This window comes from Emys orbicularis, chromosome 7, assembly GCF_028017835.1.
Source record: "Emys orbicularis isolate rEmyOrb1 chromosome 7, rEmyOrb1.hap1, whole genome shotgun sequence".
Taxonomy (NCBI): domain Eukaryota; kingdom Metazoa; phylum Chordata; order Testudines; family Emydidae; genus Emys; species Emys orbicularis.
The window spans coordinates 44,826,906-44,852,442 of NC_088689.1; the positions used below are offsets into that span (position 1 = coordinate 44,826,906).

The window sequence follows — 25,537 nt, forward strand, 5'->3', positions numbered from 1 at the left end:
GTGATATTATCAACAGCACACACTCTATTTTGTATCCTATTTTTTATGTCATTAGTTGTATTTTTCAATAAAGCAGTGAATTCTGGACTTCTACCAGTTCAGACTACAGAGTCGCAGCTTTGTAAGAAAGTGCTCGAAAGGCAGAATTAAAGCCAGTGTTCTGGAGTTTAGTTTTGCTCAGCATCACGCAGTCTACATCCCACAGCAGTAATGAGAGCTGCCCCTTTCCCACTGCCATCTTCCGAAAGGAGGAATGTCACATTGCATTTTGGTGCGAGATCCTTTACTGTTTGGTGCATGATCCTTGAAAAGCTACAAAACAAACAGATAGGGATGTAAGTGTAATCCAGCAGCATCGCTACAGGATTCTGCCATGAGGAACATAGTCCCAACAAAATTCTGAACACTGGCTAGGCACATAAAGAGAGATGAAGAACATTGCTGGAGAGTGCAGATGATTGGGAGACAATATAACAATGGTTGTTATGAAAGGAAAAAGCTGTTTAAATGATAACTATTTAGTTCTACCCCTTAGCTGTAGGCGCATGGTTGCCTGAACCTATACTACCTCTGCCCTTCCCTCCTACCATCATTAATGCGAGACTGAGACTCAGGAGTTTATCCTACCTCTCCACACACTCACTGGCTCTGGGAAGTCTATGGGGAAACTCCCTTAAGCCCCACAGCTGATGAAGAGTTGTCTTTACCACCTGGGCTGCTTGCTCCTGCCTCCCACCACTGCTGCTACGAGGTAACTGTACCAAATGCACCCCTGCAGTCACACCCTACACACTACTATAATAAGCTTTGTACAAAATATGCCTTGTGCGGTATCATTTGAAAACTTATAACTCACTGGTCATTAATATCATGATGAAATGTGTGTAGTAACATTATGTGCAAAGTTATAAACAGAAGCTGAAATTAGGTCTGAAATGTGTTTACCAGACAAGTCTGAGTAAACCAGTATCTCAAAAAGAGAAAGAACAAGCTGACGTCTCTAGCCAGGTGTCATCCAAGTTGATGAGCAATCACCTATCAAGTGGCCATTTTTTGGCAAGGAGGGGAGTTCAGGAACAAATGGGTCTGCATGAAACCTCTTACCACAATACTCCATGACTTCAACCTCACAGCGGGAATGAGCTTTATCTAGGGGTAACCCTTGGAAAAATGCATTTCAAAGGAACACTGGACTATAAAGGGGGGGGGGGGGGGGACACACCCCAAGGTATCTCTCCCTATCCATCTCTCTCTCTTTCACCTAAGGTGACAAAACAAACAGCCACTGGACTTTGGGAGCAGGTCCTGGCCTGAGAGTTTTGTCAGCAACGTTACTGGAAGCATGTGGTATTAGACTTCACCTTGAAACCAAGTCTAGTTTGTTAAGTTTTAGTCCTAGGAAGAGTGTTCTCTATTTCTCTGGTAAGCATTTCTGAATTTAATGCCTTACACTTGTACTACCTTAAAATCTCTCTCTTTGTAGTTAAATGAATTAATTTTATTCTTTAATCAAAACAAATCCACTGTTGTGACCTGCGTGGGTAACTCCATTTAGGGAGACAAACTGTTGTATATGGATCCCCTTAGAGAGGCAATGAACCTAATATGTCTGGACTGCCGAGGAGAGGGCTGGACAGTGCAGAACACACATTTTGGGGGAAAACCCGGACTGGGAGTATGTTCGGCTCACCCTGCAAGTGGTAACCAAGGCTGGTGGAAGCCAGAGTGTGACTGATGTGTGGCTGGCAGGCTGCAGCTATACACACTCAGGGTGTTACCTGCATGCTGGAAGGCTGTTTGTGGACAGCTCAGGTGGGAGCTACAAAGCATTGTGAGGCACCCAAGTTTGCAGGGCAGGGGTGACAGCCCCTCATTGGTCTGGACTGCACCCCGGAATGTCACAGTAATCCTAGGAGCTCTCCTCTCTGATGTCACAGCAGGGAGTGGGGGGATGGAAGCAGGGGATTTGGGAAACCCATAAATGTATATATATTTTCAAAAGTATACAAGTTATGGGAAATATATGACCTAGACCAGGGGTAGGCAACCTATGGCACGCGTGCCGAAGGCGGCAAGCGAGCTGATTTTCAATGGCACTCACACTGCCCGGGTCCTGGCCACCGGTCCAAGGGGCTCTGCATTTTAATTAAATTTTAAATGATACTTCTTAAACATTTTTAAAACCTTATTTACTTTACATACAACAATAGTTTAGTTATATATTATAGACTTATAGAGAGAGACCTTCTAAAAACATTAAAATGTATTACTGGCACGCGAAACCTTAAATTAGAGTGAATAAATGAAGACTCGGCACACCACTTCTGAAAGGTTGCCAATCCCTGACCTAGACCCTAAACTACATGTTTACATAAAACATGGGTTGAGAATCACTAGCATTTTACTAATTTATTATCTACCCCCACTATTAGATACTTCATATGATAATCTGTCAGGCCCACATTTGACTGTTGAGATATACTGAATCTACTGGTTCCTCACAGCCCTGCAAAAGTCATGACATTTTCCAACACAATTTATCTTTCGCAAATCCACAGTGACTTACACACTGTATTATCTCTAAACCTTTTCCTAATATATACATTAGACTTGCAATGTGCAATGTTTAGCTTCTTTTAAATATTGGAACTATATTTACCATTTTCCAGTCACCTGGAATATTCTCAATATCAAATGATTACTTAAAAGGCTCTTTGGAGCAGGGACCGTCTCTTCATTCCATGTGTGTGGACAATGCCTAGCACAATGATGTTCCAAACCCTGACTGGGGCATCTACACACAACTGCAACACCATTATTAACTTAGCAGCAGTTAATGGTTGAGCTATTTGATAGCTTATGCCATATCTTTCATGGAAGTAACCTGATTTGTATTCCTTTATTTTTGCCTACCACTGTTTCATTAATGTCAGTCTCTACAGTTCTTCCTCACTACTACACACAAACACCCTCCAAAGTTGCAATATCAAACTCTGATGCAAAGAAACCATTTAATTCTTCTGTCATTTCTTTTTCAGGAAGCAATAATTCTTTGCTTTTCTCCCCTATTTAATGGCCCTATTGCTCTTGCCTGTATTTCTGACCTCCAACTTATTTAATGAGTTTCATTACTTTTTATTTGGCATTGTAGCAGGGTGGTTACCTGCTCCTGCCCTGAGGGGTTTAAAGACAGCCCTGAGGGAGGGCTGTAGGAAGGGAAAAAGCTGCTAGGCTGATTGGGGAAGTAGCCGCAGCTGGGCCATGCCCCAATCAGGCCTCAGCTGGGCCTATATAAGAGGCTGGGAGCCAGGAGTGTAACAGTCTCTCTCTGTTTGTAGAGGGAGATGGGCCAGGGTGCAGGGAGCTAGAGACAGGGTACCTGAGTGGAGCAGGGCTGGGGAAAGGCAGAGGAGCTGGGGAGCTCCAGCCTGGAAAGCCCCAGGCTGCGGCCTAGCAAAAGGCAAATAGGTACTGGGGGTTGCAGAGGGCAGCCCAGGGGTAGGCAAAGGCAGCAGGTCCAAACCCAACCTTGCCGATGATGAGTGGCTTATACTGCAGTCTGCCCCAGGGAGCGGGGGCTAGTTGGTGACTGGCAGTGGCCTTATTCTGAGGCGATGTGGGGATAATGGGTGGGGGTTCCCCGGGGAGGGGAGACCCAAAGAGAAAGGGGTTACTGCCAAGGGGCAGCCCCCCAGATAAAGGGGCACCGGGTCCTGGGAGGGACACGGGGGCCAAGAGGCAGTGGGACACCGGCCTGCAGAGGGCGCTCCAGAGCTGGGACGAGCTAATTCCCATGGATGACCAGCAGGAGGCGCTGCAGGGGTGAGTCTGTACCCTTACAGGCATACTACTGCTAACTATTTGTGCTTTATTATTCCTTTTACAGTCTCTTATTCCCCTTATAAAGCTCCAACCATAATTGTTTTTCAAGCTCTGTTTTTGCTTGCTATTAATTTAAATGACTATTCTTCCTCTAACAGAGACCAGTATCTGACACTTCAGAGAAAGGCCAAACCTACAGCAATGTAGCACTCATTACAAACAAATGCAGAAAAAAAATAATACTTACTGTGGATGTAGTTTATACAGAGTCCCATCTACACCAACTGTTATATCCAGGTGGTCTAATCCTCTGTTCTCTCTTATTTTATCTACAACCGCAGCCATTCCAGCTCCACACACCTGAGCTCCTCTTCTCGATACTGCTCCACAAACCGTCTTTACAATTATACTGTCATCACAGGTACCGTTCAAGCCCAGCTGCTGGAGGATTGTTCGTACCTGAAGCAATGCTAACCTGTCACTAAAAAGAAAGGAGAACAAGATGTTTGACCAGGTCACTGAATGAAGCCTTTAACAATATTTAGTATTTATACCCCAATTAACACCTAATAAATTCTCACAACCCCTCTGTGAGGCACAGTGAGCTTAGGAGCCCATGAATGTCAACGGGCAGAGGGCACACCATACCATGTCTTACATTAGGCCTGACACACTCATTGCCCCAACACACTATTGTCATAATCTGTATCTAAAAGATGTTGTGGAAAGTATCATATGCAAACTGGTGACACATTGGTCCCAAAACCACTGTGTGATGTATGTATGGGGTGAGTACAATGAGTTATAAATGTAGGATGAAACTACGTCCTTAAAATGTGTTTGACAGGCAGCCCATAAATCCCAGCCTGCCCTAAACAAAGGAACATGTATTTACTTGTCTGACCCGCTTGATCGCAGAGGACAATGAAAAGAACATTTACATGTAAGGTAAACAAAGCCACCAAACTAGAAAGTGGGGGAGATGACAATAGGAGATAGAGTCCATACACCCAGGAAGCCTTCCTGGCTCTTGAAACAGAGACAAGGAACTTTGGGGTAATATAGGGGGGGGGGGACATTTGAATAATCCATCACCTGAGAGAACAAAGAAGTCAGTGCTTTGTATCTGTAAAATCTAGATCCTCCTGTTAAAACAGGTCTGAGAATGCTGGCAGTTTGGAGTGAGCAGGAAACTACATAAGGCAGCGCTATTTCTTGCTAGAATTAAGTGTTATTTTTGTTTTGTTTATAACCCTTTGCTATCTTTCGCTCTTACTTGAAAGCACTTAAATCCATGTTCTTTGTTAATAAACTTATTCTCAGTTTTACTACAAGCTATCTCAGTGTGTGTATAAACCCAGCTCGGCTAACAAGCTGTTGTGTGTACTGGCTCTTCAGAGGCCGCAAACTTTGTGTTACCTTTGTGAGCACCCAGTAAGAGGGACAGGACACTGCGGGGGAGACAGTTTTGGGGAGACTCAGGACCAGAAGAATCGTTGGTGTCACTCTGCAAAGAGTAACTGGGCCGGTGGAAGCCAGGATGAGACCACTGTGCTATGGGCATGCTGCTGGTGTCAAGGCTCTGAATCATAGCTACATTAATACAGAGGTACCCAAGGTTACAGAGCAGGGATGACAGAGCCTCTTACTGGTCTGGGTGAATCCCCAAATCATCATAGGCACATCTAGCAAATATTTGCTGTTGGAGCCAGGTTAGGACTCACGAGAGTGTCTCACAATCTTGAGCTCATTTCTCCACCCTATGCTGCTGCATTCAAGCATCAATCATCATATAAAGAGTCACGGCAAACACTGAAACATGTTCTATTTAGAAGTAATATTGGTTCAACAGACTGGATTTTTTTTGCATGTCTCTTCCCTCATCATTTGTTCTAAAGGATATTTCCATGAGAAAAGTATTTATAAGTCTCTATTATACTAGGAAAAAGAACAGGAGTACTTATGGCACCTTAGAGACTACCCACTTCTTCGGATGCATATGCATCCGAAGAAGTGGGCTGTAGCCCACGAAAGCTTATGCTCTAATAAATTTGTTAGTCTCTAAGGTGCCACAAGTACTCCTGTTCTTTTTGCGGATACAGACTAACACGGCTGCTACTCTGAAACCTGTTATTATACTAGGCTTTTCCTTGAAACATCAAATGGCCTTTAAATTACTTTACAATATACTATCTTGGTACTAATAGTACAATACAAATAATCAATGAGTAGCTATTGCTAGTATAGCTTAATAATTATCTCTCTACTACTACATACTACTGTATGTATTCAATAAGAACAAGGAAATTGATTGTTTTTGTTTTTAAACATACAAACAATAAAATGAAACAGCAAAAACATCTTTGATTACTATCACTATGACTCAGGCTATGTCTAAACTAGAGAGCTTACAGCGGCAGCTGTACCGATGCTGCTGTTCCACTGTAAGATCTCTCGTGTAGCCATACTATGCCGACTAGAGAGCACTCCCGTCAACATAGTTACAGCATCTCCTACGAGCAGCAATAGCTATATCAGCGAGAAAAGTTCTCCTGGGCCGACATAGCGCTGTGCACACTACCATTTATGCTGGCGTAACTTACATCACTCAGGACGGTGTTTTTTTCACACCCCTGAGCAACATATGTTTTGCCGACATAAGAGGTAGTGTTGACATGGCCTTAGTTGGAAATACTCCTATGAACTGAGAAGACATTCTAAAGAATTCTTCTTGCAGCCTTTATAGGCCTCCGGTACAGATAAAAACAAAATATTTTCCCTCGTATTTACAGAAGTATTTGAGCACAAAATCATTTTTCTGTTTCCTGATTTCTGATCCCATTATTTCCCTATGTAAGTCATATAGTTCTAAGTGAACTTCCCATTTCATTATTGTGCTCTATAAATAGTTTTGCTAATCTGGCATGAATCTTTTTTTTCCTTCCGGGTTATCATGTGCACATTCAGTTGGACAGGTAAAACTACTATATGACACTTAAAAAGGAAAATGTTGCATTTTATAAATGTTAGAATTCCTAAATTCCTAGAGGATCTTACTTTCAGAAAAGGTAAAAGAAGCCAAAACACATGCTTAAGCTTTAAACGTATGTTATAAGGGCAAGTTAAACAGTTTAAAATTTTGCGAGCTGAGGCAATTAGCCTGAATCTCACTAGAGTACAAAAAGGAAAATAGTAACATCTACCTTACATAAATATTCACAAAAGATATAGGTCAAATATGTAAGGCTATCCACGACCACTGACATTTGTGCCATTTAACAGTTACCAATGTGTATAAGTTTTGACATCAAAGAATCTGAGAGCTACACAATTTAGGCCTTGATCCTGCAAACACTTGCCATGGGGTCAATTTTACTCATGCAAGATGGGATACTGAATTCAGTAAGGCTACTCAAATAAAATTAAACACACACGTGAATGTTTGCAAAAGCAGGGCCTTACAGTTTACAAACCAGTGTGTGCTTCAATAAGAATTGAATGCCAAGCAGTTGCTCAGATTTAGTTAATGAGGACACTTGTGGTATAATTTATCACAGTTTAATTCTAGAAAAATTCGATCTGCTGATATTCATCGCTCTTTAATGAAGATCATAGTACAGGTACCTTCCAATGACAAGCAGAGTTGAACTGCACTCCTAGATGTTTCCTCCCCTCAAACACCAGTACTAAATTAGACATGCACTATTTCAACTGGAGCAATTCTACTGGGCGTCAATCTTACCTCTCAATCTGTGAAAGGAACTTGGTTTCAAAGATACCTCTGGTCTTCAGCGACTCTGAAATTTGACCTCTAAACAGGAATCCCCTTTTAGTGAAGTCAATCAGAATATTGCGAACGATTTCTCCCAGGTACATTCCACTAATCATTTTCTCATACCTGGAATTAAAGACAATGGTACAGTTCAGACAGAACGTTATTTATAAATAATCCAGCTTGTTTACATGGATATGCCGAACAGTAGTGAAGAGTTTGGTCACTGTCTCATAACTGGAGTCTTAGAACATTAAATGGAGCTGCCTCGGTGTTGGTAGGTTACACAGACAATGTGCGTTTAGAGCTGAGTTTCAGTCCCTGGAGCTTGGCCTTTTTTCATAGAGGAGTTCTACAAAGAGCAGAAACTACTGGGTAACACACTGAAAAAAGTAAGTGCATGAACAGTGGTAAAAGTAATATTACGTGTTCATAAGTATTTATAAATAAGGAGTATAGCTTACTTACCATTCCTTATTGGTTTCATTTTGGATGAATTCATCAGTACAGAGAGTAGGGCTATTTATATTGTATCATTGAAGATTTTATTTCAATGTCTTGCTGCACTTAATCTGTTGCATGTGTCCAGATGTGGAGGCAACAGTAAATGTGCCAAAATGCATAACAAATCATTGAGTTAAAAGAAACCCAACACATCTTGATCCAAACATTGCATGTTGGGACTTGCAATTTCTCAAGGACATGCCTCTATACTAAAGATTATGGAAAATGCAATGTGTTCCATTTTATCCATATTATCTTTGCCGCCTTAGAATTCCGGCCAAGTTGCTAAGATCATGCTCAACTGGGCAGAGTTTGAGCATCTCTGTCCTAAACTAGCTCTTTAATAATATCTTAGCTGTTTACAATAAACAGTTGTGACAGACCTTGAAAAGGAATAACTGAATTCTCTGAGGAAACTTTTGTATTAAATTTGATCCCCCTTTCTTTGGATATACACGCAGCCAGAGCAGTATTTAATTTATCCTCATCCTTCACACGGGTGTTGTGAAGTGTAATTAGGTGTACTCAAATCATGTTATGTTCTTGAGATGAAAGGTGTTATACAAACTCAAATACTGTATACTATTGGAATCTATGCTTACCAACTCTCTTTGCCCAGCTCCTGTAACTAGCTGTCAATTTTGCCCCCAGACGTGAGTACGACAATTCCTGTTAGCTCTCCTAGCTATTGTTGAATTGCTAACATGATTCTCAAACGTTTAATATATTTGACAATTACTAATTTGTTAGAATTTTGCTAATTCACACTTTGTTCATATACAAACACAGAAGTCAGTGGTCAATTCCCATTTCTCAGCAGTAATACAGTAACAGAGACAATGGAGTACTGAGGTCCCATATTAATAAACTTTTCTTTTAAAATGCAGGGGATCTGATATACATCTCTCGATTTGTAACATCATTTTTATTGCTATCAGGTGCTCAGTGATGGACATTGATAAACATTTCTAAATGAACATTTACTGGTTTAGGATGAAGTATTATTTTAATAATTAAAACTAAACATAGGAACACAGGACATAGCACTGGATGGGACCTCCTGGAAGGCCACTCCCATGCTATCTCATCATATAATCCCATTCATAAATTTATCAAGCTCTGCCTCAAAATTAGTTATGTTATTTGCCCGCACTAGTCCTATTGGGAGGCTGTTCCAGAACCTCATTCTTCTCACAGTTAGAAACCATCTTCAAATTTCCAGTCTACATTTGTTCATGGCCAATTTATACCCATTTGTTTTTGTGCCAACATTGGCCTTTAGCTTAAATAGCTCTTCTCCCTCCTTGGTGTTTACACCCTACCCCTTGTGTATTTATAGAGAGCAATCATATCCTCTCTCTCAGCCTTTGTTGTACTTGGCTAAACAAGCCAACCTCTTACAGGGTAAGTCTACACAGCAAACAAAGGTGTGATGGGGTGTGAGTATACCGACGCTACCTTTACTCCAGCTATTATCAGTAACAACAGTAGTGAAGCCATGGCAGCACAGGCCTCAGCATGGGTTAGCTCCCACAGCACCAGTGCACTGGGGACCCTGGGTATGTACTCAGGTTGCTAGCCCATGCAGAAGCCTGTGCCACCAAGTCTTCACTATGATTGTTACCCATGCTAGCTAGATTAGCACTGGTATATTTACTTGTGCTACAATCACACTTTCATTTGCTTTATAAACATACTGCCCAGTCTCCTCTTGTAGAATACTCTCCATTCCCATGATCATCCTAGCAGCCCTTCTCTGCAGCTGTTCTAGTCTGAATTTATCTTTCTTTAACATGGGTGACCAGAATTATACACAGTACTCCAGGCTCCACATCTGTTAATTCACTGCAAGGTACATTTCGCTTTTTTTTGTTTAATTAATAATTCACTACATTATAGTGTCTTTCTCAGTCCTTTGTGCAAATCTGAGATTTTACTGGCTCCTCTATCCAACCTAGGTACAAAGTAACATTTCACATTGGAAGGGGGCCGTATAGTCCAATTAGGTCCATGAACAGTCTTGTATCCTATAAATGGCCTAAGTGCCTAACTCTCTCTGAATTATATACTCCTTTGGAAGTTCATTCCATGCTCACTTTGCTGTCATTGCAAAAAAGCGTTTTCCAGCTTCCTCAGTGCCTGATCCTTTATGGACTTCAAATTGTACCCTCACATTTTGGAGCTTCCCAAGCAGTCTGCCACCTTCTCTGTATTCCTCGTGTGTTTTTACACTTCAATCATTATTTTTATAAATATATTTATATGATGGCTTGTGTACACAGCAAGTTAATGTGCAGCAAGCTGCAGCGTGAATCGCAAGCGCACTAGCTTGCCACGTGTTAACTCATTGTGCAGACTCTGCTACCATGCACTAAGAGTTTCAAAGCCTACTCCCCCTTCCAAGTTCTCACCAAAACCTTTAATTTAAACTGGTCACAAATAAGAGGCCAGTACAGCATTCTGAGCTGATGTTCTGGACATGTAACAGCTCACCGCACTTAGAAAGCAGACAGCTGCATTCTCAGGTAGCTGAAATTTCCAGATGATCGTGAGAAGGTAGTCCCAAGCAAAGTGCGGTGCAGTTTAACAGCTTGGAGGTGACAAAGACAAGGATGACCACCGCAGAGTTGACATTAGAGAAAAGACTGCAACCACTTGACCTGTCAGAGATGGAGAAAGTCATCCATCTGGGAAATCAGGAACAAGGGAGCTCCAACAGGGGACAGTGATGGTGCAAACTATTATGTCCTCTTAATCCCTCCATTTTCCGTAAATGGAGATCTAATTACACCACTTTTAAAATCAGTTGAAGGCAATATCACTTATTCCTAGCACATCAGTATTCCATAAATTTTGCATCAGATTTCTTGCTAGATTTCAGTATTAAATACCTTTGTTTTCCAGCATTTAACGAATAATCATCGACAGCTTTGTCATAAATTGTCCTGATGTCATCCAGGCATCCATTGTCTCCAAACGCACCCCATTCCATGTTCACACACATTCGTCCTTGATCTCCCTCTACCATCTCTACATTTCTCATTTCCTCCATGTAACATGCATTGCTGCCAGTGCCTAAAACAAGTGAATAAACAGATTTAAAAAAAAATTAAAAAAATACCAGAACAAGCATGAGAACCCCTTATGGGCTTTTTCACCTGTTTTTTCATATTTATAAAATAATTTCATATTGTAATAATGATAAATCTTCAGTACTTATAAAGAGATGGAACTAAATAATCCCCTCGCTGGTACAGTGAGGTGCAGGGATATTACCCAGGCAGTGCCTCCTCTGCAAGAAGTCTCCGGCTGGCCAGGGCTGAATTGCCTATGGGAAGGCGGAGAGGAGCACGCTTTGTTCAGTACAGGGCACAGTTAGCAGCAGATGAACCTGGGCTCTTCAATTCCAATTGGGCTAGTACTTCCTAAGAATTTTTAATACAAGAGGGAAGCAGCACAATATCTGACAGAAGATTAACATGCAACTCTAATTAATGTGCATCTGAAACCAAAATCGCAATCCTGAAGTTATTAGTTAGCTTTGACTCACTAAGCCAAAACTCCCACTGGGTTCAATAAGAATCTTGCCTGAATAAGGACCTCAGTATTCGGCCTAATATTAGGATATTTTTCCAAAGTTCTGACATCCATCTAAATTTAAAAACAAAAGAAAAATACAGGGATTGTACACCTGCCAATGTTAATGGCTAACTGTTCAATTATTCTGTAGCTGCAACCCCTCCATATTGCTGTCCAATTCTAATTTGAGAAAGAAGAGAAAAAGGCATATTTTCAAAAAAAGCCCACTGCTCAGCGAAACAAAAAAGAAACCCATTTCACATGTGGTAATGTTTTACTGATGCTCATAGAATACAATATGCCATAAATCCCATACAAGAGAACGCTATGTGTTAATGTTTCCATTTTCTCTCTAGTTAGCCTGCCAAAAATCACAATATTAAACTTGACCTGCATAACTCTAAATATATTAATAATTTGTCTCTGATTCTTCTAAACAATCTTTCTATGGGTCTGCATGACCCACTGAGATTTTATAATTCTCCTAGCCTCATTGCACTCTTTTATTGTGTGAATCATCTTTTTTTCCTCTATCATATTACTGACCATTTCTTGATTTTTTTTTTTTTTTTAAAGAAAACAATCGTAGTTCCGAAAGCAATTGAGAGGCAGTTCCACCCTATTCTCCCATAAAGCTCCACTCTCCAAAAGCTTCCACCTGCAAAGAGTATCTATCTTGTGATTGCAACCCATATTAGTTTCCATATTAAACAATCAAATTGGCAACACCAGACATATATGGAAGCTCAAAAGGTCATATCAATATTGAAAGAAACCTGCCCTACAGGTCTGTCCATTTCTAGTTCTGGAAACCACACATTTTACTGTACATTCAACCACATATTTTACTATACATTACAGAATGACTTGACAGAGGACGTAATCTGATTGGCAGATGGGACTGTATTAACACAGATGGAATGAGTTAATTACATTATGCTGCCCCATAGTCCAACCAACACTGAAGAAACTCATCCTGGATACTAATTCTAATCAGTTCTAGCCTACTAATGTCCAGTATCAAACCTCCTCTTCCTGAGCAAGCTAATAGAGATGCTAGATAAAGGCCAACTGCAAGCCCATCTAACTTAATCTGATATTTTAGACCTGGCACTATCTGGATTCACACAAGGATATAGGACTGAAACCATTTAGTGGCATTTAGGGGAAAAGGCGGGGGATGGGGAAGACAGCTAGTGTGTGTGTGGGGGGGTTATTAGTGGGTTATAGATTGTTGTTATAAACCATAATTCCAGTGTCTTTATTCAGTCCATGATTTTTAGTGTCTAGCAAAGTTGTGAATTTAAGCTCCCAGGCTCATCTTTTGAAGGTGTTGTGCAGGTTTCATTTGGTGTGCTTTGCTTTACAAGTCTGTCTTGGGCAGACCACATGATCAAGGCAAGATGTGGGTCATCATACTAGTGAATTAGGGATACATATTACAGAATAAACTAATGGGTAACCAGATACTGGCAACTTTATATGCTCACTTTTGCATTAATTCTGTGAAACAGATTGATTTTCAAGTGAAAATATTCAGTATCGGTTCATATTTATTAGACAATATTTCTAATGATCAAACAAAAAGAATATATATGTTGATTTTTTTTCCACCTAACTGACTTAAATAGATGGCTCTGGGGAATGTCTATTAGTCAAATGCTGTATTTCACTTGTGTATTCTCTGTATCAAAATGAAACTGGCAAAAAATAGTAATGGGGGAAACAGCACATTTCTCCTGTTAATTAATATATATATATATATCCAGGTCTAGGTTTTAAAACTATCGGATGGATTCAAATTACACTTTTCAAAGAAACTATTATCCTATTCATCATAAGAAGAAATGTTAAGTCAGGTTTGAAGAAACTCCACAAAGATCCCAAATACAGGCTTAGTTAACAATAGGAATTAGAGGAAACACAGCCGATCGTGTATCCTAATAGTCTTAATTGAACAAAATTATTTGTTTATAAGGATATACTACAGTTGAAATAAAATAAAAAGTAATTAATGCCTACCCACAATGAGTCCTATTTCACAATTTGGATCTTCATATGCACAAGTCATCATAGTGCCAACTGTATCATTCACCACTGCCACAACATCTAAGTCAAATTCCTTTGAAGAAAAAAAAATATTTCTATAGAAAAAGTATTGCTTTGTTTGCAATATATCAAACCAACCCTTGCAATGTTTGTTAGACTGCAAGGAATTAACCAACTGTCTAAAATGTGTTGAGTACAAATGAATAAAAATATAAACTTAATATTCAAGAGTCAAAAGATTTTTTCTTTTAAAACAAGTAGTAATATAATTTGCATGCAGGTATCATGACTTACTGGTATACTGTGCTGGAGCTGTACATTATACTACTTTATTGCAGTGCAAATACCAATTTAGGTTAGGACATTTTTAATATTAACTTCTTATATAGGGATAACACTCACTATTCATACACACACTCACTCACACACTCTATAGGCAGTCATATAGTGAATGTTGCTCAAGGCTTTTCATTATAAGACCCTCTTTTCAGTTGTTTGTAACTGTGTCAAGCTTAAAGCATGCAGGCTGAAACTTTCCATGCCTGCCGGTTGTCTCAGGCTGAATTGTTCTGGAAAATTTTTCCTAGAAAAGTTCTGCCATTTCCAAGAATACAATAGGGAAAAATATGTTGTTTTGCCTAGTAAAAAAACAAAAAAACTCTTACAAGCATTTTGTTGAGAAACTCTAGTATCTCCATTCTTTGGAGCAGAGACCTGAAATTTGACAGGGGTATTGCCTTGGTGTCAGGGATGTGCCTTTTATCATCCCAATGAAAACTCACCTAAATTTGGCCAAATTACAAGCCTCTGAAAAATGTCAGTTCACACATGCTCAGTAGAGATGTGTTAAAGTTTGACAAATAAATTCCCTGAAGATTCCATCTGCACTGAGCATGCTCCATCCCCTCATAGCTCCTACATACCAACTGGACTCCACATACGCTATCCCCACAAAGCAACCAAGCATGGAGAAACAAGTGGTTTTGTTTGGCAAGAATCTTTCTTTTGTGTATTTCCTAGCCCCTTTGTAAGATGTGTACCATTTGTGTAAATACAAAAGCAAAGTGCATCCAAATTCATCAGTGACAGAATGCCAGAGGCATAAGAATTCTATCACACACAATCAAGTTAACAAATACATTCAAGAAAATAATGAAATACTGAAATGTCACCTCTCGCCTTCTAATTCCTTCCCTAAGCAAATACACGACATCCTCTCCTTCACAATCTGTCGTTTTAAAGCCTTTGGTCCAGTTGAGGAGGATACCCTAAAAAGAAGAAATTTTCATTACTACGTTTCTGAGTATGTCTTTCATTAGAACGTAAGAGAGTTTTTAAAAACCCATTCTGAAACACGTACACAGGTTTAAAAGACTGAATACAGACACATACATAAAAGCACATACATATCGAGCATATCTGTTTCAAACTGCAGTTAAACCCATGGCTCAAAACAACAGTGTTCCACTGTGAGAGGTTGTACATTCTAACCCTGATGCCACATTATATGCAGATGGCAGTGGTGATCTCACAGACATGACCATGACTCTTACAGATTGGAACCCAGTTGTTGGATTGTACACCTGTGAACCACAGATATGGAGCGCTGAAACAAGGAAGAGCATCTCCAGCGTTCTCTGGGAAAATACAACACAAGTATAGGAATGTACCACAACCCTCTACTGAACATCATATACTGTGTATTTCAGTCATGCTCAGGTTCCCTCTCCTGGCTGGAACAGCTCTTTTAAACTCATTTGGTAAAAGGACCATTTTTCAAGCTGAAGGTGATTAATTCTATTTCCTGATATTGTAGGTGGTTCACCCTCAACCATAGTTTCTGGACAGAGCTCACCATGGTATGGTTTTGTTTTTAATGTTAAAAATGCCTACCTGACATAGACAAATACTCACTTTACAAACTGTAAAGTATGCACTTTAAAGTGAAAAAAAGTCTCAAAGATTCAAAAGGAGTCATGGGGCACCTATTATTGGTGCGCTCCTTTACATATGAATATTACTCTTATTTTCAATAGGAATGTTATATATATTTTCTACTTATTCCAAATTTCAAATATTTTACTGTGAAGCTACATTTAGAGAGAAGGTCTCTTTGTGTCTTCAAAATTTGCATCGGCTTTTTAATTTGGAATAAAGCAACGAATTCTAATTGAATGACAAAATCTCCAGAATTAAAAAGCAAATCTGCTAATTAAATCATTCCATATTCTGCTCAACTCTGAAAATGCAAGACAAAAAGTGAAATAGGGGGTGCCATTGGCCCAGAGAAAGGACCATTTGCACTTTGAAGATGCTACAACCTTAGCCAAAGAAAAATCACATTACAGGGAAAGAATGCTACTGCCCAGAATGTAACCACAAGCGGTAGATGTTGAATTCTAGATGAAAATGTGGTAGAGAAAGCCATCTTTCTAAAACAGTGTTGAATAGAAAAAGGTTACCCTACTATAGAAGTCAATATTACATTCAAGGCACATAATTCTGCAACTCTTTCCACAGACTTACTCACACAACCTTTAATAGAACTACTCATGTGAGTAAGTATTATGTAGCCTGTGTGAGGGTGGAGAATCAGGCCCAGAAGAAGCACTAAAGGACAGATTCAAAAGATACAAGATATTATAAAAAACTTACAGCATCTAAACTGGTCTGCTTGCAAGGGAAGGAAAATGTAAAGCCAAGGGGAAGTCGTGCGCCTTTTATTCCCATGTAATCCAGGAAGTCTGAGATACAGCTAACAATGTGATCAAACAGCTTAAAAAAGAAATATATAAACATTATTACAATTAGTCATATTTATTTAAATATATATTTATACATTCTTTGAAAATAAGTGATAACGCTAAAAAGAAATAGAAATGCTCACTTCTTCTCCAGTACCCTGCATGACCTCTATAGGAATAGCATATATTTTATTGTGCATTTCAACTGTTCTCCTTTTACCACTACGTATCTTCACAAGCAAAACTCTGAAGTTTGTTCCTCCCAGATCGAGAGCCAGAAAATCTCCATTCTCTGTAACAAAATATTTATACATTTTAGGAACACAGAAACAAAGCGTAGGCAGGTGTCCATTTTTCATTTTTCAAGCAGGCGTTTTGGCATAATGCTCTGAAAGTTCTCTCTATCATCTGAAGGCTTTAAAGATTTTTCATGTTCATTCTAAGCCTTCTCCCTGCTTATTGAAAAGAACAGAAGAAATACATTGCCACATAGCTGCCGCTCCTTCAAAAGACAACAACGACTGGGTGGTCTTTGCCACTGCACATGCTCAACTCAACTACACATTCTCTAAAAAGGGAAGGATTCTCCAGGAAGCCAGCAGATGGTGCTATGTTCCTGCTTCAGCAACTGCAGAGTGTGGTCTTAAGCAGTACAAGTACTTGAGACAGGCATTGGGAGGTGAGGGAAGAAGAAAAGGGAGTGGCCATTCTCTCTCTGCTGTGTATGGAAGACAAGAGAAAGCATGAGGCTGCCTCTACTGGTTGAGGTATCTATTCCTATATATAGGGTGACCAGATGTCCTGTTTTTAGAGGGACAGACCCGTTTTTGGGGACTTTTTCTTATATAGGCGCCTATTACCTCCCACCCCCCGTCCTGTTTTTTCACAGTTACTATCTGGTAACCCTACCTCTATATAGGAGCGATGAGAATGGAACCAGCCACTTTTCATGAACTGGATTCAAAGCTCTCTGAAACACTCCCACTGACTTACAGATTTTGCACCAAGTACTAGATGAGGCAAAGGTACCTGTAAGCTCTCAACTAGTGGAAAGCAGTGGGGCAGGGAGCTGCATTTATATTTATGTATAGACTCACAACTGCCACTCTAACTTACAGAAGATGTGTTAAAAGAGGAATTATAGCCTTGACTCAGAATTTCCTCTTTTTGGTGGTTTAAGAGTTTTGTAGTGAACACAGACTCTACTCCAGACACAAATCCATTAGCTGGATCCAATTCATTAAATTACAAACTAGCATTTCAGCTCCAAGTTTATATTTTTTATTTTCTTGCACCACAGCGTCCTGCTTGGCTGGAAGTACAGTCTGCTATGTAGGGCTTTACTAAGGCTGTCAAGCGATTAAAAAAATTAATTATGTGATTAATTGCACTGTTAAATAATAATAGAATACCATTTATTTAAATAGTTTTGGATATTTTCTACATTTTCAAATATATTGATTTCAATTACAACACAAAATACAGTGTACAGTGCGCACTTTATATTTATTTTTTACTATAAATATTTGCACTGTAAAAACCAAAAGAAATAATATTTTTCAATTTTACAAGTACTGTAGTGCAATCTCTTTATTATGAAAGTTGAACTTACAAATGTAGAATTATGTACAAAAAAAAAACGTCATTCAAAAATAAAACAATGTAAAACTTTAGAGCCTACAAGTTCACTCAGTCCTATTTCTTGTTCAACCAATCGCTCAGACAAACAAGTTTGTTTACATGTGCAGGTGATAATGCTGCCCGCTTCTTGTTTGCAATGTCACCTGAAAGTGAGAACAGGTATTCGCATGGCACTGTTGTAGCCGGTGTTGCAAGATATTTATGTGCCAGATGCACTAAAGATTCATATGTCTCTTCGTGCTTCAACCACCATTCCAGAGGACATGCATCCATGCTGATAACGGATTCTGCTCGATAACCATCCAAAGCAGTGCAGACCGACGCATGTTTATTTTCATCATCTGAGTCAGATGCCACCAGCAGAAGGTTGATTTTCTTTTTTGGTGGTTCGGGTTCTGTAATTTCCGCATCAGTGTGTTGCTCTTTTAAGACTTCTGAAAGTATACTCTGCACCTCATCCCTCTCAGATTTGGAAGGCACTTCAGATTCTAAAACCTTGGGTCGAGTGATGTAGCTATCTTTAGAAATCTCGCATCGGTACCTTCTTTGTGTTTTGTCAAATCTGCAGTGAAAGTGTTCTTAAAACGAACAATATGTGCTGGGTCATCATCCGAGACTGCTATAACATGAAATATATGGCAGAATGCAGGTAAAACAGAGGCGAAGACATACAATTCTCCCCCAAGGAGTTCAGTCACAAATTTAATTAACGCATTATTTTTTTAACGAGCGTCATCAGCATGGAAGCATGTCCTCTGGAATGGTGGCCAAAGCATGAAGGGGCATACGAATGTTTAGCATATCTGGCACGTAAATACCTTGCAATGCCAGCTACAAAAGTGCCATGCGAACACCTGTTCTCACTGTCAGGTGACATGTAAACAAGAAGCTGTCAACAATCTCTCCCGTAAATGTAAACAAATTGTTTGTCTTAGCGATTGGCTGAACAAGAAGTAGAACTGAGTGGACTTGTAGACTCTAAAGTTTTACATTGTTTTGTTTTTGAGTGCAGTTATGTAACAAAAAAAAACCCCTACATTTGTAAGTTGCACTTTCACAATAAAGAGATTGCACTACAGTACTTGTATGAGGTGAACTGAAAAATACTATCTTTTTGTTTGCCATTTTTACAGTGCAAACATTTGTAATAAAAATAATAATATAAAGTGAGCACTGTCAACTTTGTATATTGTGGTCTAACTGAAATCAATATATTTAAAAATGTAGAAAAACATCAAAAACATGTAATACATTTCAAATGGTATTCTACTGTTTTTTTTTAAATCGTGATTATTTTTTGAGTTAACTGCAATTAATCAACAGCCCTAGTATTTACCATGCTGCTCTTGCATCAATTATAATGAAACTACCTGTTCCATCTGGTGTGCTGCGAACAAAGGTAGGCAGCATTTTTACTTTTGCATTTTCATGAGTTTTCTTCCTCAGCCCAGCTTCTATTTCTGATCGCATCCTTTTTTTAATCTGCAACAGCTGCTCATGAGTAAGCTTGAATTCAGCCAGAGTCTCATCTATCAGCCTGTGCTGCTCAGACAACCTGTATGCTACTGCTGTGACCATTGCAGCACCCTTTCCACTGCCACTCTCAGACAGAAGGAATCGCACGTCAGAGTCAGGAACTAATCGCCTCGTTGTTTTCTGTAAGCGTCTGGCATATCTGTAAGAGAAAATTGTAAAACCGTAATCTCTCTCTGGTCAGCTCAAAAATCTGCACTGGTCATCACTGGCTATAAAACATGAAAGGAGCATGGGAAATAGGTTAGCTTTTCTGTCTTTGAAATTTTCCAGTCCCTGTTTTCTGCTGCACAATGAGTTTTTCCTTGCAAGTGTCCCAACCAAGCATGCACCAGCCCCAAACCTCCTTGGGCAGTGCTTTCCTCATATCATACAAGCTGAAGTATGTCTTCCCATGTAAAAGGAATCATCATGACGAAAGGGTAGAGTGGAAAAGTATTCATCTGACAGACAGATTTTTTCCCTGAATTCAGATAAAATCCTAGCAAAAGCCATGGAAAAAACTCTCAGAATATCATCCTCTTAAGAGGACATATCAGGGTCAAACTGGATCACCCTACGGTGTGAGCCACTATGGCATCTCTTATGTTATTGCAGATTCCTTTTAGCTGGAATCACAATATTCTTGATTTTTCTTTTTAATACTTAAGGGGAAACATATAAAAATTAATTTAAAAGCTCAAAATATCAGCTTACAAATTAAAAACAACAGAATAAACAAACAGCATGCACTAGATACCTGATATCTAGTAGAGGTGATAAAAATAATGGTGTTTTTCCTATAAACATTTTCAGGGAATATTTTCATTTTGAACAAAAAAAATTTTTAAAAATATTCACCAAAATACCAGAAAATTTCCACGAAAAGATTTAAGAAATGCAAACATTTTTGTTTCTTCCAAAAATACTCCACACAAAATATTTATTCTTCTCCTTTATGTTCCATCTACAATATATCTATATTATATGCTCCACTCCCAAAGCAGTATCAAAATATTTTAAGTAACTAACTTTTCCAACTAGATACTGTTCATTAGAGGTAGTACACGCTTCCAGCTTTTGTGTACACCAAAATTCTGATGTGTGATAACAATGGTACTACAGAGTAGAGTAAAACCATTTGTTAGGACTAATTTTGAACTAATTTATGAAACAGATCACCTCATTATGAAAAACATTCTAGCCTCTGCACATGAAGGAAACTAAAGAAATCATGCCTGTACCCTTGTTATTTCTGTCAGTTTTGTGGGTTTGGTGCTGATCCTGCAAACACTTATGCACATGCTTAACTCTAACCCAATGACTTCACAGGTAAGTGTCTGCAGGACCAAAGCCTTTGGTCATTGGTTTAATTTTTAGAACTAGAATATCTTCAAGTGACTGTAAACAAGCTACATGGTAACTTTGATACACATTAAAAAAATAAGACTGCCTCCTCTATGAAGTTTACATCAATCTGAACTAGTACATTATAAAAATGCAGCTTAGAAACAGAGAAACAAATAAGCTGCTTTTATAAGGACAAGGAAAGGCAGACACTATTTTTTCCTTCTAACTTCCAAGTATAAGCAAGGGAAGACTGGAGAAATGGGGTTATCAAAGTCATTTTCAAAACAATTCAGTTTAAACGGGTAATAAGGAATAACATTCTATTACTGGGGTTTCCTCCTCAGAGCCCAGTCCATAGGCACAAAAGTACAGTCTTTGGATATTTAACTGTATTGTTGATCAAATAAATTGTCCTTTACAGCTGGGACTTTCAAAGGCACATAAGGGAGTCAGGCATCCAAACCCCAATTACTTTCAATGAGAGTTGGTTACCTACTTCCCTTAGGCTCCTTTGAATTACCAATGTAGTCCTACAGTTATAGGCAACAACATTTCTCCATAGAGATTTTTACTTCTCAATATACATATGCGCGCACACAACTTCTGTTTCCTTATCTCATTCGTGACTGCATGTCAAGATGCTGGCCTCATATTACATGTCTGACCTTTGCAAAAGATGAATCCTAACAGATGCCAAATGTTAATTATAGAAACAGCAGGACTTACTGTGGATGCATCTTGTAAAGGGAACCATCCACACCCACCGTGGTGCGCAGCCTGGTTACGCCTTTATTATCACGCAATTGATTCAGAATCGCGCCCAGAGTACTAGCCACCAGATTAGCAGAACGGAATGAAACAATTGTACAGACGTGCTGGACAGCAATGCAGTCTTCATGGGATGGTTCTACCCCAAGACGTGTCAAAATTTCTTTGGCTTTATTCAGACCTTCTTTGCTTCTACAGACAGGAATTTAAACAGTGAACTCTTTAATATTAAATTATAAAATGCATAATTAAGTAACATGATTTGATGTCAGGTGCTTTGCCATATGACAATGTTCTGAGAGTCTGAGAAGGGTCTTAGAAAAAGCAGTTGAGGGCAATATCAGCCCACGTCAATCTCTCTATTAACTGGACTACAAAATCACAAAGTACAAAACAAGGGAGAGTAAAGCCAAAATAATGTTTGCTAAGAATATAGAGCTTTTCAGTAAAGCCCAATGGAAATATACAGTCTATGAAATCATTTCTATCAGTGGTACAATGTAGTTTCAACAATTCTGTTAGCACCAGTTCTGTCAGTACTATTCTACTCACGTATATATATTTAAAATGCTGTTCATCACCTCAAAATTTGTTTGCCATTGGGCATCAAGTACATTTTTTGACAGAAAGTGTATCACGTCTTAATTAACATGAGTTTATAAGATTCACCTTCAACAGGGAGCAATTTTGTTCACTGTGCCAGATTGTCTGAGCAAGTCTACTTTCTAGTGACTTTGCCATAATTCAAACAGGTGTGAAGCCAAACCAAAACTGCGGACAATAATATTTATATTGCTATTGCCAAGTGTTACCTGATAACATGGCATGTACATGTAAGAGCAGGATGGTAAAAAGACATGGAGAAGCCTGTGGAAGCCAGTCATTTGTCACCTCCAAAGCAAAAAGAGAGCAGCAATGCCATTAAAGTTCCTTTGGTTAATTGCCCCAGGGAACTAGTAAGCATCTCAGCTGTACACCTCCACAAGCCTGGAGAAATTAAATTTCTTTATGCCTTGTTGACTTTTTTAAATTATAAACTAATTCACAATTTTGAATGATAAGCAGAGGCCACCATTCAGCAAGCTACTTAAGCATGTGCCTAACTTTGAACACACGAGTAATTCCATACTCACATGCTTTAAATGTCACCTGAATTAGCGCCAGGGTAAACAGAGATGGCTATAGCTAAAGGTGTCTAAGCATTTTTCATTCTAAAGCATGTTTTTCAGATTTTTATAACTTTGTCAAACTTTTACCTTTTTTGCTGAAATTTTCTACAGTGGTTCTCAATGATGGTTTTTAAACACCACAATACCTTAATTCTCTTCACTCACCTTTCTATTGACTATACATGCATGTGAATGTAAGTTGGATCCATTTTCACTTTTAATGTGGAGTTGCTTATGGAATAGGATGTAGAGAGGTGTGTAGGGAAAGAGGGTTGGCTCCACAGAAGTTGCAGAAATTACTGACTGTTCCCACAATATTGCACCAAAAATTGTAGACCCAAAAATCAAACAGATTTTTAAAAATTTGGCTCAAGGAGAGTATTATACAGTAATACAAATTTTAAAAATCAGTAGTGAAAGCCGTAAGTATCGACTGAAAAGGTGCTGACATTGTCACATTCAACACCTCATATTTTACAGGTCAGTGTAATATTTATTATTGTTTACTGGATGGGATGCTCTGTATACTTTTCACATTTATTTATTTTCTACATGACAATAATATGGAGATGGGAGAGGGTGTCAGAAACATTTACTGGTATGCACTAAGCAACACTTAACAGGTTTAATTACATGGTAGGAGAATATGTTTCTGGTACACCACGGTGGAATACATGGTAGTTGCAACGTTCTAGATAGTAGAGATTGGTGTTTCTACTGAAACCTATCACCTGCCAGGACTTGATAGCACTTCAAAAATATTCACACCTCCACAGGCATGCCGACAGACCATGCGTCACTATCATTCCTACCCCAGAAAGCACAGTGGTTTAGAATGGCAAAGTGCATCAGCACATCGGTATTTCTAGTTTCTATTTTTGACCTCTCATTCCTGAAAGGATGACAGACAGTAAGCAAACTGCCAGAAATGCTGTCAAAAATGCACGATGCCAACACAAACAAGAGGAGGCACTGGTAGCAAACCACTCACTCGGGTAGTCAGGTCTGGGAAAAGGTTCTGTTTGGAAATAGAGGAGTGCACCAGGCAATTGGTGGCACACATAGCTATTGATGGCAGTGGTGCTTGAACTCCCAATGAGATTAATAAATGCCCTTTGAGTTAAAGTATGTTAGTAAACTGGAGCTCCCATATTAAGTTGGTGAACAGATTTGAAGTCTGATTCCCATTTACACTAAGGTCCCCTTTACACCATTCTGGCAACGTAAATGGATTTTTAAGTGGATGCGAATGTAATTACCTTTAAACCAACTTTAAGGTCCCTTCACACTGCCCAGAGTGGTGTAAAGGGGGCCCTCGTGTAAATAAGAATCAGGTCCTGGATCTAATTTTATACTTAAGTTTTAGGTTCATTTGAAATCAATGTCCCAGCTTCACTTTACACATTTGGCAATTGCGACCCAGAACTCTGTAAGTGTAGGAACATTAGCCAATAGGTTGGGGGATGCAAGACTAAGTACATTTATAGTCCACTGCTATTGGACACACTACTTGTTCACACTGCAGTCAGAAAGCGGCTGTTTGCAACAGGCCATCTAAGAGTCTGCCCTGAAACTCCTTGTTCACACAGCAGCCACCAAGATTATTTTATCCCACTTTCCTAGCCACTGCCAAATAAGAAAGGGGCAGCAAAGAATTAAAAAAGGAAGAGGTGGCCACAAAACTGCACATGTGCTGATGCCTTTACAAATCACAGAAAGAAAGAAAAAAAGAGAAAGAAAGCAAGAAATGAGTTGCTCACTTTTCTATGGCAGACACATGTTTCGTTTCAAATTTTCCTTTGGTTAAAAGCTCTGGAGTGATTCTCCCCTCAAACAGTAGCCCCTCTTTGGCCATCTTTACAAGGATAAGCCTGACCAGCTCACCCATGTACTGTCCGCTGACCATCTTCTCGAACCTGTAACAACAACAACAACAAAAACACACAAGTTAAAAGTTTTCACAGTGAACTCTCAGATTTAGACTTTTTATCTAAAGTTCAGAAGTGAGTCACCTTGGATGCTTTTCGACCTCCCATCTTTTCTACTAAGAGGGGAAACCATATTCTGCTATTTGCTACAACTCTGGCAATATCATTTATTGAATTAAGATCATTCAAATATGCAACAGACACAGGATCAGGGTTATGAATGGAAAGTGCCCTCATTATACAGAGAAACCTCAGAGAGGCCAAAAACGCATCTGCAAATAATGGTGGGTGAAATTCTGTCACTTAGATGTCACTAAGTACAGTACCTGATTTGCATCTGTAAGTCACCTACTTGATTTATAATGCTTAGTGGTATGGTCTGCACCTGCAAATACATGGAAGAGTAGAACTGGTCTTGCTAGAAGAGAAGCTGCGCTAACGCCTGGCTGAAAATCTGGACCATTATTTACATAAATGCCCCCACCATATGACAATGAGAATTTCAGAGTCATCAAGTAATAGTTCTGAAAATAGCACTAATCATGTCACTGGAGAACATTCAAAAAGGAAACTCAATAATTTCTTACATACAAATATTAGTTTCAGGCCTTTATCCACTTGTCTGCTCTGCAACAGACCAAGTAGGAAAAGCCAAAGGACTGACAGTGCTGCCTAACATACTAGTTTCTTTCCTTTTCA

At 39.2% G+C, this 25,537-nt stretch overlaps 1 protein-coding gene across 2 annotated transcripts in view; it reads right to left on the reverse strand.

Annotated features, from left to right (window-relative positions):
- Nucleotides 1-167: 167 nt before the first annotated feature.
- LOC135881406 (hexokinase-1) overlaps nt 168-25,537 on the reverse strand; it is a 74,742-nt gene continuing 49,372 nt past the window's right edge. For both annotated transcript variants that reach the window (XM_065408059.1, XM_065408057.1), the window contains 11 exons: nt 24,671-24,826; nt 21,700-21,933; nt 19,482-19,786; nt 16,614-16,762; nt 16,382-16,501; nt 14,899-14,994; nt 13,700-13,799; nt 10,990-11,173; nt 7,565-7,720; nt 4,070-4,303; nt 168-312 (listed from right to left, as the gene is read on the reverse strand). In XM_065408059.1, the coding sequence (XP_065264131.1) occupies nt 168-312; nt 4,070-4,303; nt 7,565-7,720; nt 10,990-11,173; nt 13,700-13,799; nt 14,899-14,994; nt 16,382-16,501; nt 16,614-16,762; nt 19,482-19,786; nt 21,700-21,933; nt 24,671-24,826 (1,879 nt within the window). The remainder of the gene's footprint in view (nt 313-4,069; nt 4,304-7,564; nt 7,721-10,989; nt 11,174-13,699; nt 13,800-14,898; nt 14,995-16,381; nt 16,502-16,613; nt 16,763-19,481; nt 19,787-21,699; nt 21,934-24,670; nt 24,827-25,537) is intronic.